We start from the raw sequence: 16,408 nt of genomic DNA on the forward strand, positions 1-16,408 counted from the left end.
ATGTATGTTCTGTAGTTAGAGGATTTAGTCAGGCGATGTCCCCGTTCGCTCAGGATATATGAGCAAAGGGTATCAAATTAGTCGCTGGTGACACATTGCAAACCGACAAATGATGTAAGCCCAAATTCAAAGTAAAGCAGGCTTGCAGCTCACGCAAAGCCGAGTGGGCGTAAACCATCGAATCTGAAACCTGCACGGCATTTTACTTTTTCACTTGTACAAGAAAAAAAAAAAGTCATTGCATCTAACCTTTTATAAATGCATTACTGGTGGTACTTTATGTGTGTGATGAGTAGGAAATTCAATGTTGCACATAAATAAGCTCATAAAAGAGAATTTTTTTTAAAGTAGTTAAGACATTGATTCACTTATTTTATTTACACTCATGTTAGGTTAGGTGACATTAGAAACAGGAAGTTGTCTCCCCTCCCCTCTCTTTCTAACTCTCTCTCTCTATTTCCTGTTTGTCAGGAGTGAAATGATGCTATAAACTAATACTGAAACAGATCTGTACATCAAAAATTCACATTCCAAAAAACAAATCAGAAAATTACATATGTAAAAATGACACAGGGATAGCTTTCTGCATTACGTAAGGATGAACTTCCTTTACGACCCGTCTGTAATCATCACTGCTAAAACATCAGCCTGGATCTTTCTTTTCTTTTCTTTTTTTAACTTAGAGGCCCTTTTTACTTGCACCGAGGTATCTTCTCTGTTCACATCAGGCCTCACACAAGAAGTGGTAGGAGTATTAGTTGAGCAATGTTCTGTGAAATGTCTCAAACGGTTACTGTTTTGGATTTGAGGTCAGTAAATTCATCTTGCAATAAAAACAGTAGTAATGAAAATTCAGTTTTAAGTGCAGAAGTCCCGCAGCCTTTCACACTTGTCTCACTAAGCTTCCTGTTAGAAAACGCCATCGGGGTAAAAGAGAGCAGGCTCTTATGATTCATGCTTTTAGGGGATGTCCATGTCTCCGTTGGAGGCGTGCGAGTGTCGCTTCTCCAAGTCGCACCCGGTTCTGTTGTCCACGTTCTCTTTGCTCTCCTCGCTCTGATCCTCCGATCCAGATTTCCTTCTGAGACGCAACCCGGGGTCCCGCTGTGTCGGGATCTGGAAGGTCTGGAAAGAGCTGCCCAAAGACGGCCTTTTCTCTGTAAAGAAAAAAAAATGGAAATCAGAAGAAAAAACCTGAATTTTGGTGAAGCCTATGGAGGACATAATGAACTGTTTGGGCAGAAGAAATGGCAAAGAGGAAACTAATATGTTAGACAGTAAAAAAAAAAAACACTATGGAGGAAGTATATTTAAAACTGAGTTGAGTCACACCTACTTTGTAGACTTCTATGTAAAAGTAAAGTAGAATTTGTGTAATTTGCTTCCATGGAGTTTCCTGAAAATCCTTTAAAGAAGTTCAGCCATTTAAAAGCTCTTTCAAAGATTTCTTTTGCACTTTGTCTGCTTTCTATCATGTTTTCTGAGACCTTATTATGCTGCTGAGTTCTAAAACAAGACAGAAAGTGTACAAAAAAGGAGACGAAAGAAGAAGTCTCGTCATCTCGAGCAGATGATAAATATCTGAATATCATGTCATGAAGCAACAGGAAAAATCCAGCACCCTGATACTGGGCCTGAAAATGTACATCAGCTCTTAGCTGATCCACGACTCTTCTGAAGCAAAAATAGTCATTTCTGGAAATTTTACAATGGATTTAGCGAAATAAATGGGAACAAGTTGTGTCCGTGTGACAGGCTGCTACTCACAAAGAGTCTTAAGATTCAATTCGAAAATGGCTCTTTGCAAACTTGTCTGTTATGTGTCGATACAAACACTGCTTCATTCTTTGAGCTTGGCAGCCTTTTCATGCCTCAATGAGTCATAGGTCAGAGTAAAGTGGCTTAAACAAAATAACATTCCAGTCAAAATGGCCGCATACTGAACTGAAAATGAGTGAAAAAGCATTCCAAGTCCAAAGAAAAGATTTGATAAATCTTCAATAGTCATGAGAAATATTTAGCTAGAGCACTTTACCTGGTACTTCTGTTGTCTCAAGTGTGAGAAAAAAATATCTTGCTAAGTAACGTTAGTAAGACAAGCTTCACATTTTTTTTATATCTGATACTGTTGGTTGCATTACTGGACACTCTCTGCTGCAACTGCAGATAAAATGGCTGCAGGTCGGTTCACTCCTTCCAGCAAACACCCCCAATTCAGACCCAACTCACCCCTTCCTCCTTCCATGTTGTATCTGACAACAACTGCAATTTATTTGAACCCACATATTTAAACCACTGCACATCAGTTCATTTTGTTGAATCAGTATTTTCACCATTGATCATGAAGACAAACAGCTAAAACATCATGTATAATTCAATCTGTTTACTATTCTTATAAAACCTTATGTTAAATATTCATTGATTGTGGTTCTGATTTCTGCTAATAAGAGAGAGTATGACTCCTCAAAACTAAAATAACCCTAAGCAACACCCTGCTTGTATATTTATAGATGTCATAAAGCCACATTTCCTTACACGGGACTGATTAGATTTTAGAAAACTATGAAGGCAAACTATGAACACCAGAGGCAATTTAACCAGAATTCCTCTAAAACACACCATGAAATTAACCAGAACATCTCAAAAGGAACATTTAATTCAGCCTCCAACGCTCCCTAAACTAAGATCCAAGCTTACCGCCTGGTCCGATCGGCCGCATCAGTCGGTTCATCTGGACGTTCCAGTGTTTGACGTTGGTGCTCGCCTGGCGAAGTTTCCTCTGAGCAGCCTATCAGGGGAAGAGAGAAACCCTCTAAATCATCTTTTAACCAAGAGGAGCACAAAACATTACCTCACTTCACTTTACAAGACCAGCAGAGAACAACTTCATCAAATCAGTCCAAATCATATTTTGATATCATTCCATGCAGTACAAAAATATTTAAACTATCACACTGACTTTATAATATTATGTAATTATGATTCTGCTGTTCGATAGAGAAGCTCACAACCCACATCCTGAGCAAGCATCTGTCTTTCTTCTTAACAGGAAGAAACCAGTATGACCATCCACCAGTCACAGTCAGCTACACAATAATTTGATTGATATTCTGATTAATTCACAACCCTGAAATTCAGAGTAACTTTCTCTCCTGCCGTTGTCTCATGCACGTTGACAATGCAACGTTAACGACTCCGTCCACTGTCGCCACATCCTGCTTTAGTGGGACAGACTCCTGCAAAGTCACTGACTCATTGGCTGGGTGTCTTTAAATAGACACATGTTTTTTTTACCAATTGGCATAATAAACTGAACTTAATTTCATTGTATAATTAGGATAAAACTGGAATATAAGTAAATCTGAGTCTGTATATACAATATGACAGGTTTAACTACATATTTCTACATATATACTGCATCTGAATGTCTTGGTAAGTGCTTTGAGAGGCCTGTTTTTTATTATTTTTGTTTAAAGATTTTACAAAAACATAAAAAAAAAGTCATAATTAAACTTTTAATTCTGAAGGTTACAATTTTGTGACAATAGTCCTGGTTGTTCAGACCTAAATAAAGGTCTCTTTATTTAATTTTCACTGCAATACCTTACACAACAAAAATATGCACAGAGATGCACAGATTAGGCCTTTTCTCGCTGGATTATGTTTTTTTCAAAGACAAGACAAAATGTTTTGCAGGTTCTTTGACAAGGGTTGACGTTTTAATCCAACAGAAAATAAAGGAGTTACAAAATTAGAGCCATTTATGTAGTAAAGCATCAAAGGTAACGTTTATCTAATTGTTTTTAAACTTCAATCAAATTACTTGGATGGATGAACATTGATTAAATAAAAAGAAGAGATTTCCAGTATTTGATGTGCTGATAGTGGAGCAGATCGAGAGAAAATGTCTGATTAAGTAGTACATCTCTAATTTTACAGGAGGTCCTGTCTAACTCAAAAAAGAAAGTTAGTTTCTGTTTTTTCAAGAATCGCTTTGTTTCCCGTCAGCATTTTCCGCTCAGTTATTGACCAAGACATGATTCAAGTTAATCTTATTCATTGTGGCAATTAGAGCTGCTTTTTGGGCTTTTTGTCAGTCCTTGACTGAAATGATGCAACTGCCTCTTAGTATTACAAACAACATCATCAAACATGTATAATTCCAGCTAATAAAATAAATGAATCACACTCTATTAAAGGAATCTTTTTCTGTCTTTTGTTGAAGTTTAGCTCTGAGTTCTGACACATTTTACTCTGAGAAATGAAGGACTTTTATGGGCTGTGTGTGGGTGTGTGTGTGTGTGTGTTTTTTCAACTCACCACTACATCCTGGTCAACCCTGTGTCTGTTGGCTCGGACCTCCTCCAGCTGCCTCTGTGCCTCATCCAGGGCCCGAGACTTGACTTCCATTTCCTGCTTTAGCTCCTGTTTTTCCCTCTGCGTCTTCAGGATGTACTCCTCCTGCTCCTCCTGCAGGGCCATTAGGGCCTTCATTTTCTCCTCCTCCTCAGCCAGTAACCTGAGGATGAAAGATAAGATAAATGTGCAAGGTGAACTGTGTGATCAGAGGCTTTCAGCTGAATTAGCACCAAGTTCAGACAAACAGCTGCCAACTTCCTCTGCCATGCAGGCCGACTTCCTCAGGAACATAACCCAGCATGAACCCCAGAGCTTGAAATCTACTGTCTCCACAAAAAAGTGTCTCTTTGGCCCACAGCTGCATTGCATGCATGTGTTTTGTAACATCTACCTCGCCTGAGCGTAACGGAATCCCTCCTCATCCAGCCTGGCTTTAATCTCCTGCTGCAGCGCCTCCTCCAGACGCTTCTGCATCTCCTCCAGTTCCTGGATCCTCTTCCTCTGCCGCTCTGCTTCCTCCTCCTTCAGAGCCATCTCTGCCTGCATGCTAACTCTGGCCTGTAGAGTGACGGAAAAGAAGAAAAAGAGTTAACGGAGTTCCTCCTTTTTACTTTTTAAATGCTCTCCTCCGTTTCCTGCCCTGCTCACCTCCTCCGCCTCGCGGAGCTGAATCTCCAGGGTGCGCTGGAGCTGCTCGTGCTGCTGGCGTCTCCTCTGCTCGTCCTGGTCCATCAGGACCTGCGCCTGCTTCTGCGCCTCCTTCAGGAGCTCCAGCTCCGCCAGCTTGCGCTCCCTTTCCTCCTGCAAGGCCCGAAGCCTCTGCAGCTCCTCCTCTTTGGCCTGTCGTCGTTTCTCCCGCTGCTCACGCTGCTCTCGCCTCTTCAACTTCAGATCTTTATGCAGAGACGTTTTGCCCTCCACGTGCAGCCTGATGGCCGTTTGAATGGCTGTGAAGACGAAGAGGATGAAGTTCAAGGTCTTTAGATTTTGCTGTCCGACTCAAAGAACAGAAGCGTCCTCTCTGACCTGCCGTCCACTCCTGTCTTTGTTTGGTGTCCGAAGCACTCATTTCATAGGTTTTGGACAAGGTTTTCAAGCAAAACATGCACCTCTTGCCATCTCGGTCAGGCAGCACCTGGTCAAACACATAAATGTAGAGAATTTAACTTATACATGTTAGTGTTGTAGTGCTCGAGTTGCCTTTATTGATGGTCTCAGTCTTGTCTCGGATGCATTTATACCCCGTCTTGTCCTGGTCTCGGATTTTGAGGACTCAGAATTTCATTTCAAGTTCAGTCAAGCGAATATTGGTAATACTGTCAAATTTATTTGTTGACATCGTTGCTTTTATTGGATGTCCCGGTTCGAATCCAAGCAATCATGTGACTCATTGCTAAATATGCATTTTTGTTAGCTTCGTCATCCATCCCCAACCTCTTTAACTCAGACTCCAAGAAAATGAGAAGTAGTTCTTTAAGAGCAGGACAAGATGGCTCCAAAATCTTCAGCAATACAATTCGACTACTAAGTGGCTACTGTAGAGAGTATGTCTGTAAATCAACATGCAGAAAGAAGAAAGCATAAAGCGACTTTTACATTTTACCGCCAGTTAGAAAGTGAGCACAAAGAAATGTAAGCTATATGTAAGTGATGTTAGCAAAGCTAGCTAGCTAACGTCAGCAATCTGTCTCTCTTCCAAGATTCTTTACTCCACGTTTCTTGTATCACTCTGTTCTTCGTCTGGATTTGGTGTCGGGTTAGATAGTTTTGACTTTTTATACTGGATTAACTGGAGGTTTCTTACTGCTAAAAGGGAGTTGTTCCTTTCCACTGTCACCACATGCTTGCTCAGGATGCCATATTGCCACAACCTCAATGCAATCAGCTTAGATTGATACTTTCATAACTAGGTGGCGCTACAGACTGCATTTTATTAGAACTACAAATAAATTGGAATTCATGTAATTGAGTTTGAATCTCTTTATATTACTGCTCTGTCGTCTTGAATTAATCTGATGAAAAATTTCTGCATAAAAATTGGACCTGTTAGTCTTATGGACACCTTAAGATGACATTTGCTTTTTATTTACACCAATTAAGCATAAACATGTTATATATATATATATATATAAGTTTATATTATAATGTTGCATGATTTTACACTCACCAAAACAGGGTACCATACTTTGCGCCTCATTCAGCCAGATACTTGCCATGAACTTGTATCAAAAGTGACAGAAATTCTGCATTTCTGCTGGTTTCTCACTCAGACTACATATTTTGTTGTAATCACTTCAACTGAAGGACAAGTATTATCATTGATCTGATACTTTTCAGTCTCTCTGTATTATCACTGAAAGGACTCTCCAACACTGAAAACATTTATAGCAAGCAGCTGCCAGGACTGTGTAATTTGGACCTCCTTTATTCTGAAAGATTGTAGTTAAAATATATCACAAAAGAAATTGAGTTTTGTGGTTTTTGTCATTACAAGTCCTTCATTTGCTTTCTAAGAAGTGGTCACTTTCAGGTTTGGAGTACCTTCCTAAACACATATGTTTAGAGCTGTCGGACATTAGAAAAACATGCAATTGAATATTGATGACAACTTCTGGACTTCACTAACATATTTACTCAAGTTTCCCTTTTCTCATTTAATTTCATCTTGCTGGCCAAAACTATTATTTGCAGTGTATTTAAAATAATCCATCATCACAATGTTTCACTCTGCTTGAGATTAAACACCTCAGACTCAAAAATCCATATCAGGAGTGTACAGGAACGTTAGCAGGAAAAGTCCAGCCAACTGGCCAAATAGGCTATTTGCCAGCAAAGCTTTATTGCTTGACCCAAATAAATCACAGAAAAACGCCTGCAGATTGCTATGGGATTTTTGTTTTGTTTATGTAGACTTAATCCGATCAGTTAAATCTGAAGTTAGGTGGACATAGAAAGTAGAGTTGCTAAGTTCCTAAGGAGAGGGCAACTGGACTTCTTCTCTTGTTACTTGTGGATATGCCACCTCTCTAACTTCTTTCATTTTATCTGTCAACGTGGCCTCAGATCTCATCTCTCTACCATCTAACCTGCAGCCTTGACTCATCTTCCCAGGTGGTTTGTTCACTGCTTGGGACATGTGACCAAAACAACTCTCATTGCATCATTAGGGGCATGTTTGGATGATCAACACAGCCTGGGTCCAGTGTCCTAATTCTAACTTTTATGGTCATATTAGTGTGATTGTTCTGAGTACAACTTATAAACTTCTTACTTCCAGTCATGATCTGAATTGAAGAAGCAGTTTGGATGATAGGTGAAGTGTTTTCTCTTGGCTGATGACTGATGACGCTACACTAGACTGTGGATTGTGGAGAGAATATCAACAACATTCATTTAAAATGTTGGTACAAGTCTCATAAGTTTGAAAAAACAAATCCTACATCACAGCTGAGTGTTTGTGGTCAACTGGAAACAGATCGTTGCTTCAGTAATTAAATAATTATATAATATTTCTGCATGCAGATCCCAGATCTGAAATTCCTAAAAAATATATATATACAGTATGTGAAATTGTTTTGTTGGAAATATCAGCACAACTGGATTCATAAAGAAAACATGGTTTGAGGAAGTAAAATTGTGTTGTTAAATTGTCTGTTATCCTCTCCAGGCTGCAGAGAATTATAACCCGGGATTTTTTAATCAAACTATTTTGATCATGCAGCTCAAAATATCCTCGTGGGTTTGTGTGTGTGTGGAGTCTGACATTATCTGATCTGAACTGTCATCATAAACCGAGGTGTAACCGTGTCTTTATCCAAAATATAATGCATCTAACTACTGCAAAATGTTATTGTTTCAAAAATCAGACAAACACAATTGTGTTACCTAATCACAGAAAGAGAAAGACTTGAACAAAAGTTGTTCTGAGAGCCTTTGTCTGCTTCGTTTTACTCTTGTTTCTGAGAACCCAGCTGAGTCACAGTGATCTGAAGATATCTGAAACCATCGAGTGCCCTCAGATATGAGCAGTAAAGGTAAATGATACCAACAGGTAAAACAAGTTTCAAAAATACAGTTTGCTCAATTTACATCAAATTGCAACAGAACCGCTCCGAGGTGAAGAGATGCCAGGAGATAAATAGTCTAAAAGGATTCACTTCTCTTTAGAAACCACTTTCAAGAAATATCCCATCTAACATTTTATTTCTGTCTGGGAGCATTGAGTTATTTTTTAGCTGCTGCTTTGTTTCGAAAAACTACACTTTAAAGAAACGCGCAGTATATAAAAGTGGTTAGGTATCAAGTAACCATTTTACTGTCCTCTCTGGATTACTTTCTGCATTTTAGGGAAGTCCTCACCTTTAGTTTTCCTTTTTTCAGACAAACAGGAAAAACAGCTATGTTCTCCGCTTACCTCCACGCAGCAGTTCCCGTCCAGGACTATATTCCCTTGGCAGTCCTTGCGGTCCTCTCCGGTGTAGTAGGAGAGGTTGCTGGGCCTCAAAGTGAACCAGCGTTCCTTCCAGTTTCTCCTTAGCTGCCCTTTCTTCCACAGATAACCCTGAATCCAAATCAATGCACACATATAACGTCACGGACCTAAAAAGTGGCACAAAGGGAGCACTTTTCTGTCCGCCTACCTCTTTGAGAACGTCGCCGACTATCTCCCTGTACACCTCCTCTATCGCCATGCTGATGATGCTCTTATCGATGGCTCGGGTTATTTTCCCAGAGTTCATCATCTGGAGAAAAACCCAGACGGTGATGCCATTCTGATACCCCGAGTCCTGGGAGAAGAAGTCATCGAGCTCAACGCAGTTGAACTCGATGCTCATCGCCATGCATATCTTCTTTAGGAGGTACTCCACCTGAATGAAGAGGGAGAAGAGCTGCTTGAGCCGCTGGTGTTTGCAACAAAAACATTTTCTTTAAAAGGAGTCTCTGTGTATGCAACTTTGATTAAAGAAATATCTTATTGAACATTTGGGATTTAAGCTTGTTCTTGCTGAAGTTTTAAGTTTTTCTTATCAAAACCATATTTTAAAAAAATCACTTCTTTGCCTACATTATTACTGACATACAGTGAAATGTTTCCTGACTTGCTAACTGTACTGTGCATGTATTTAAGAATAATTAGGATGAAATACGCAAATATATACGGCTTCACCACACTTTTTTTTTTTGCCAAACCTATATAGTAACACTGTCGGTCTCCTTGTAGCATTATTTTGGTACAGTGGTTCCTGAGTGAAAAACATACCAAAATAAAGCTGACTGATGTTTTCTCACACCCCGAGTTAAAGCAAACACTCTGACCCTGAAATGTAGGGCTTTCTCTTGGCGGCAGGTGAAAAAAAAAAAACGCATGACAGGAAGTCAAAACGGGTGTTTACGAGTGAGAAACAAGCCCACATTGCGGCACGAAAAGTGCACCGTGTCCCATGGTGGAAAGCAGTAAAGTTTCACCCGCTGCCAGCTCAGTGGCTTTCTGAAAATCCAACTTCATAATTAGGTGTGCAGTAGCAGCACTATGGCGAAAGAGCACAGCTCAGCAACGGCCACAAGATTTATCCACCTTCTGGTTGAACCCACCTCATCTGGAACCATAACTAACGGGTATTTGTCTTCGGAGAGAAAGTTAAAAAGGCACCACAGTCGAAAAGCATCCCGGTCTGGCAGAACTGAGTTGCTGCTTCTGTCTGGCTGGTAGTTCTTCTTCGCCGTAAGAGTCCAACAAAGCTCATCTACGTTTTCCTTATTAAAGGAGCCTTCCACAACCTGAAGCAGCAGACAGACATAGTGATTAAAAATGTGCTAGAGCTTCTTGAAACAACAAGAGAAATAAAAGCTGTGCTGTGTGCACCTTATCGAGGATGTATTTGTTGAGATAAGGCATGTAGCCCTGACTGGAAACTGGGCCATCGTCGTCATCCCTGAAGTGCTCCTCCAAAGCCACGGGGTCATGTGGGATGCTCAGGACTGTGCAAAGGTTGTGAGACAGAACCTGAAAAATTAAAGAGAAAAAAACCCTTCATAAAACAGAAGAGAATATTTATTTCTACGGAACTGATAAAATGGTTCAATCTTATCAATTTTTGTAAACGCAGCGTTAAAAAAATAATTAGAGGGTTAAAACACTCAAACAAAGATAAGATTTATCCAGATCTTTAGAGACAGAAAGAAACAAGTTCACAAGATGCTGTAACGATTAAAGAAAATACATGAATAAATACCACATGAAAGATTTTTAGAAGACTTGAATTGTCCATTGTGAGAAATGCTAGTCCAATACAAAGGACAACATCTTCTTCTAAGAGTAAACTTGTTTGTTTTTTTAACTTCAGCTGCATCCTAGCCTTCAAAATCACTGGCTGAAGCAGAAAAAATTTACATTTTCTGCAAACTGTTGTACAAACATCATGAATAGCTCCTGCAGTTTCCTAATCTAAGTACTTTTGAGCAGCTTTGTGCCAAATTCTCTTTTTCAGTGCCTATATTAGGCAGGTTCTGATACTGAGATCCCATGCCTGTTAAGGTAACGTTCAGACATTTAATATCTTTTCAACTTAAAAAAAACAACTATAAATGCAATATTATGCATGATAAGTATGATTTCAGGGTGTTGTTTAACGAGCATCACACCTGCTGAAAGTTTTCAAAACTGTTTTTCTGTTCAGATTCTGAGACGAACGCATTGCTACTTTGAACTTCATCCACAGATCACTTGATAAAGCTGAGATAAAGCATATTTAGCTATTTTTATTTTGTTGTAGGAAGTCTTTTCCCTTTAGCGGATTTCTGCATCCTTTTATAGATGCAATTTTGTTCATGTTTCAGATTGATAACCAGGCAGGAATGTTTTACGACGACGTTACAGATGTTTGTCTTTTTTGCACTCATCAGTTTGCAAAACAGTACAAAAAAATCTGCAAGAAACTGCAAAAAATAAAAAATAAAAAATAAAGAAAATAGTGCATGGAAAGACATTAAATTTGGCTTTTACGGCTGACTGCCTTTCCAGCGATAGTGCAGCAAAAAGAATATAAATCAAACATTTATTGTAAATATAGCGAGTAGAAATAGATAAATTTACCATGTTTGTTCAACATGAGCTACATTATGTTTCTCAAAGCAGCTAGTAAAATAAAACAAATGTGAAATTTTCTGCTCAGGTAAGTATCTGTGAACTTTGGTGCCATGTGTGACTCTGCTGTGTGGTTGATTGGCAGGATAACACACTTTTGCTTTTTTCTAAAGGTATTTTTTCCCTTTATGTCCTGAGAAAAGTCTGATATTCTCGAGATGTATTCGGATTAATTATGTTTGTTTTGTGCATTACAGAATATTTAATACTGAGATGCAGCAATGTAAGAGATGTAACTTTTATTTTAACCCTCTGATAGCCTGTAACAGACTACAAATGCAAAACATGCATTTAAACAATGTTTAGAAAAACATGCTATTATGTAAGAGGATATGCAGGAAGCTACCAACATGGTTAGTACTTCTGTACTGCTGCAATATAGTTTACTTTTAACCCTTTGAAATCCGTGGGGTTTTATTTTGAAGGCTATGCTCTTTCTTAAAAGACCTGAGTAGTCATGTTGATAGCTTTCTACTTCAGATTTTTGATCATTTCTTTTTCTTTAGGTCTGAGAAATGGAAAAAAAAACTTTAACAAAGACAGATCAGACAGAGTCCTGGGTTTTAATGATTGCTGCAGAAAGTAGATCGGCATATCAGATCACCACCTATGCATTGCTCTGAACAATTCAAGTTTCACGCAGTGTTTTATGAGTCGTTAAACACGCCCACAAAGTCACACAATCCTCAATAAACATCAGTGTAAGATACTCTGAAAAGTCACAACCAATGAGCATTAAAAATCTATTCTGTCTGATCTCACAAAATAAACAGCTCCTTGAGGAGTTTCCTCTTTGCATGCATCGTCTAATTGATTAAACTGCAATTAAACAGTGAGTGTTGTGCTATTCGCTGTGGCTACTAATTTCGCGCCGAGAAACATACAACATTTCCAGCAAAGCAAAGCAAAAAACTGGAAAAATGTGTTACTGGTTCTTTGCCAGAGGTGGTAGTTTTTGAATCCAATATCCAGTTACCCAAATCTACTTGACCTTGAACAAAGTACGTGTTGTTGCACATTTAAAGACAGCAGCAGTTCTTATTTTGACAGAGTTAATGTATCGGGAGAATTTAGGTGATTTGTCAATGCTTAACTCTCCTGCTAATATTTTTGAATTTTTATTACAAATCTATTTCTAAATTATATACTTTTACTAACTAAAATGTTTCCTCAGTTGGGACTTATAATGATTTTCCAGTAATCATAAAATGCACACAATGAGGTTGGCTTCTGAGTTAGCATTTTTGGGGGTTTTTTTTCCTTGAGAGCAACAGAGTTTGGTTAAAATCCAGAACTAAGAGAACCTAAGAGCATTAAGAAGTCTTTTTTACTTTTATATGAGCTTACATTTATCCATCGGTTCTGTCAGTAAATAAAAAAAAAACCCAGTCAATCAATAAATTTGACTAAAAGTAAACTTGTCAAATGGCAAATCAAAGATAAAGGATGCCATCTGGAAATAAATCAACATAGACAGAAACTTTAATTTTCATCTCTAAAATACTGGTATATGGAATTAAATGTGGAAATTCAAATACGTTTTCCATGTACCAGAACAATCCAGACGTTTCAAGAAAATGCTAGAATCCTGTATTTGTTCATATTAAGCGGGCTTAAAGCTTTAGCAAATTTTCAGATGATACTTCTTCATGTTTTAGACAAAATATTATTCAACGCCCACAGAAGTAAAATTTAGCATAAACCTCATTAATGGCACTTCACGCTATTCGGTGTTTGCTCTTTTATGCCTATAAGAGGGCCAAGAAAAGGACAGTTTTGTTTATGATAATATATTTGAAGGTATACAGTAGTATTTTTATGTGCTCTATTAATATGTACGTTAAAACCCCTCACATCCAATGTGTGCTTAATAGTTTTGTCAGAGCTAATAACACACAACTTCTCATATTGCACCATGTGTGTGACACTCGATGCTTGCACTTCCCTTGGCGGTACAGTATTGGTACGTTTTCTGAGCAGTGTTTCCTGTAGCAGCATGCAGAAAAGGGATGAACCGAGTCTGAAAATGAGGTCCTGGCTCTAATGTTGTTGTCCAACCATATGAAGTTAACATGTTCAGAGGTGCTAATTGTTTGCAGTCTGGGACGGTGTAGCCTCACAAAAAGTGAAATTAACAAAAGGAAAATGACAGATTCTTAGCAGATTTTGCACCAAATATATGAAGAGTAAAGGGAGGAAAGATATCTAATTTGATCTGTTTATATTGGATTAATGTGGAGTTGCCACTACAGTATTATGCTTCTATTCAAGCGCAACTTTTTCCTCTTTGTTTTATTTCTGTCGCCAAGGGAGTGCAACATCTTGAGACATCTGCTGCATAATATCAGGCACCTAGTTTTTGCGTGCAGAGCCATAACCACATCCTGTCTCCAGCCTTGAGTTCTCTAGAACGTCTGTTAACTTTTGAGGCCACAGCATGCAAAGTGCTCGCCTCCACACAGAACATGGTGCCTGTACACGAGCTGCATGATGCCGACGATGGAGGGGTGGAGGTGGGATAAGCCAAGTCATAAGGCTGACTCCCTGTAAGCCAGGAGCTCTGGGCAACATTGCAGAAACGTAGAGGTGGCTGGAAAACAGAGCCTGAGCCACGCTAAGAAAAAGTGACATAACAATGAGATCAACAAAAAAAAAAGAGAGAGAAAGAAGCACAGTGGCTTTATTGAAGCCCTACAGCAAGACGCAACAATCGCCAGCATGTTTCCACTTTGTCCTTGCCCTCACATGCAACAATGTCCTGTTTGACGTACATGCTGGGCACATACTCTATTCAACAAGGCCTGCTCTCCAGTGCCAGAGGTCCCTTTGCACTACAAGATGGCACATTGAGGCCCAGCGTTGATGATGACGGAGCCCATTCACATGCAGACAGAGCAAACTCGTGCTGCCTGCCTGCCACACAGAGGTGCATATTGTGCCTTTTTTTCAGCGCTGTAAGCATTTCACTGGAAATATAAGGAACAAAATTGTTCCTCGTTGCCGCAGTTTAAAGTAAAGCTGCTTTGCACAGGAAATGTGATGGAAATCAGACAGTTCGCTCTCATTTCCTGAAGTACACAGCTGAACATACTCTTAGTAAACAGCAATTATTTGTTAAATTTACCTGTAAAACTGACAAACTTTTACCGGTTGAAAGTGAACCCTTGTAGGAAATGAAGCAGCATCACAATGTCTGTCAATCCTCACCTCACACAAAAAGATCACTTTGTTCCCCCCATCTTCAAGTTAGAGGACCCTCCACTCACCTTCAGCTGAGACTTGGACACCTTCCCACTCTTCTCTAGATCCAAGGCAGTAAAACCGTACCATATGGACTTGAGCAGCTCAGAGCGCAGGTCCATTTCTGCAGCGCCGTTATTTTCTGATTTCCTCCTGTACGCGTCTGTCTTCTTCTTCCCTCTGCTGTTGACACGGGGCCCCTGGGTGACAGGCAGACACGCACTCTGTTGCTGCTGCTGTGTGGCTTTGCAAGCCTGCGGGCAGCGACACCTGCTGGACATCCACAAGATGGACAGGTAGGGTTCTGTCTTGACTTGAGAGAGAGAGAGAAAAAAAAGGTTTAAAATACAGACAACGTGATTTAAAACTAATTCTAGACACTGAAAATCAATTTTATTTATTTATCAAAGGTAAAATGTTAACAAATAATAATTTACCAAATCCTAATCAAAGCTGATGTAGGTATATCTAACACGGTAGCTGCATGTAAAATTAAAACATGTTGTTTGTGTCTGTCTGTCTGTTTAGACTGTTCCCTATTGTCGTGTCCGCTGCATGTGTCTAGTTTGATTGGGGTTTTGGGTATTTATATTTCATTATTCTATGTTGGCACAAAGAGTGTGCTGTATGTCATGAGATTGCATATTTCAGATATGATTTATGTCATTATTTTCTGTTTTGTCAATTCTTAGCTGTTTTAGCAAGCTCCCCCTGCATTCGCCTTCATTCACTTTCCCATTTGCCCTGTCTCAGGTAAAACAAAGAAAAACGTATCCCCGCAGCATGATGCTGCCACCACTATGTATTATTGTGTGAAGAGAAAACTGTATTTGGAGTCTCACCTGAGCAGTGTTCTTTTCGCCGCATGTGTGCTGCGTCCCAATCCCATGTTTTATGGCAGATCGTGAACAGGACTTCTCAGGCCTTCCTTTTGGACTGTACCTCTAAAGTTATCATTGACCTCTTGGTCGTTTCATCAGTTTCTCTTTTTGTTTTGTTTTTTTAGATTTTCTGACTTTGTATTTGTTTTAGCTTCAGTGTTTTTTTTTCTTTTTCATGTTTAAATTTTACAATTATTCTTCTATATAATAGTCATAAGTACTGTTAGGGGGGCTCTCATGCAGCTCTCACAACATGACCATCCATGTCGCCCATAAGCCGCCCCTGCTGGTCTGGTTTCTTCAAAGTTTTTTTTCAGAGCTTGTTCTTAAGTTCTTATTTATTTGAAAATATCAGTAGATGTATTTAAGTTTGTTTTTTTTTTTCTAATTGCCTCTGGGTAGAAATATCTAAATGTCATCTTATCTAAAGTTTTCTGCCAAATGCAGTGATGAAAACTCTTAATTTCAAAGCCTATATTGTTTTTGTTGTTGTTTTTTAGCAAACAGGTAACCTTATATCAGCAAGGATTTGCTTCTTTAAAATAATACAGAATAATTGATGTTTTCACTCTTAACATCTATCTATCTATCTATCTATCTATCTATCTATCTATCTATCTATCTACTTACGTAGTGGTGGGGGAGATAGAGAGCGACATGTCTCGCGGCAAATAAACTAGTCACGTGGTAAAACAACCTTATCGTCGTTACCATGGAGTTGTTTGTGAAGATCCGATGCTTATTGGTTGCCCTTTGTTCGGTTGTCAGATCCCTCACAGCCATT

General features: G+C 39.1%; 1 protein-coding gene across 1 annotated transcript; it reads right to left on the reverse strand.

The window, feature by feature from the left end:
* Positions 1-351: 351 nt before the first annotated feature.
* On the reverse strand, positions 352-14,951 carry LOC114147516 (differentially expressed in FDCP 6 homolog). Its single transcript, XM_028021973.1, has 11 exons — positions 14,770-14,951; positions 10,223-10,363; positions 9,952-10,137; positions 9,000-9,227; positions 8,774-8,920; positions 5,386-5,494; positions 5,008-5,306; positions 4,751-4,917; positions 4,321-4,519; positions 2,698-2,788; positions 352-1,157 (listed from the first exon to the last, which is right to left on the reverse strand). Exons 1-11 carry the CDS (start codon positions 14,863-14,865, stop codon positions 961-963), a joined length of 1,860 nt encoding a protein of 619 aa, XP_027877774.1. The 5' UTR covers positions 14,866-14,951; the 3' UTR covers positions 352-960.
* Positions 14,952-16,408: the final 1,457 nt, after the last annotated feature.

The sequence above is a fragment of the Xiphophorus couchianus genome, chromosome 1 (assembly GCF_001444195.1).
Source record: "Xiphophorus couchianus chromosome 1, X_couchianus-1.0, whole genome shotgun sequence".
Taxonomy (NCBI): Eukaryota; Metazoa; Chordata; class Actinopteri; order Cyprinodontiformes; family Poeciliidae; genus Xiphophorus; species Xiphophorus couchianus.

Coding starts and splice junctions, on each gene's coding strand:
- LOC114147516 (XM_028021973.1), bottom strand. CDS start 14,865: ATGGACCTGCGCTCTGAGCTGCTCAAGTCCATATGGTACGGTTTTACT. Junction 10,138..10,222: donor ACAAATACATCCTCGATAAG/GTGCACACAGCA, acceptor CTGCTGCTTCAG/GTTGTGGAAGGCTCCTTTAA. Junction 4,918..5,007: donor AGCTCCGCGAGGCGGAGGAG/GTGAGCAGGGCA, acceptor GTCACTCTACAG/GCCAGAGTTAGCATGCAGGC.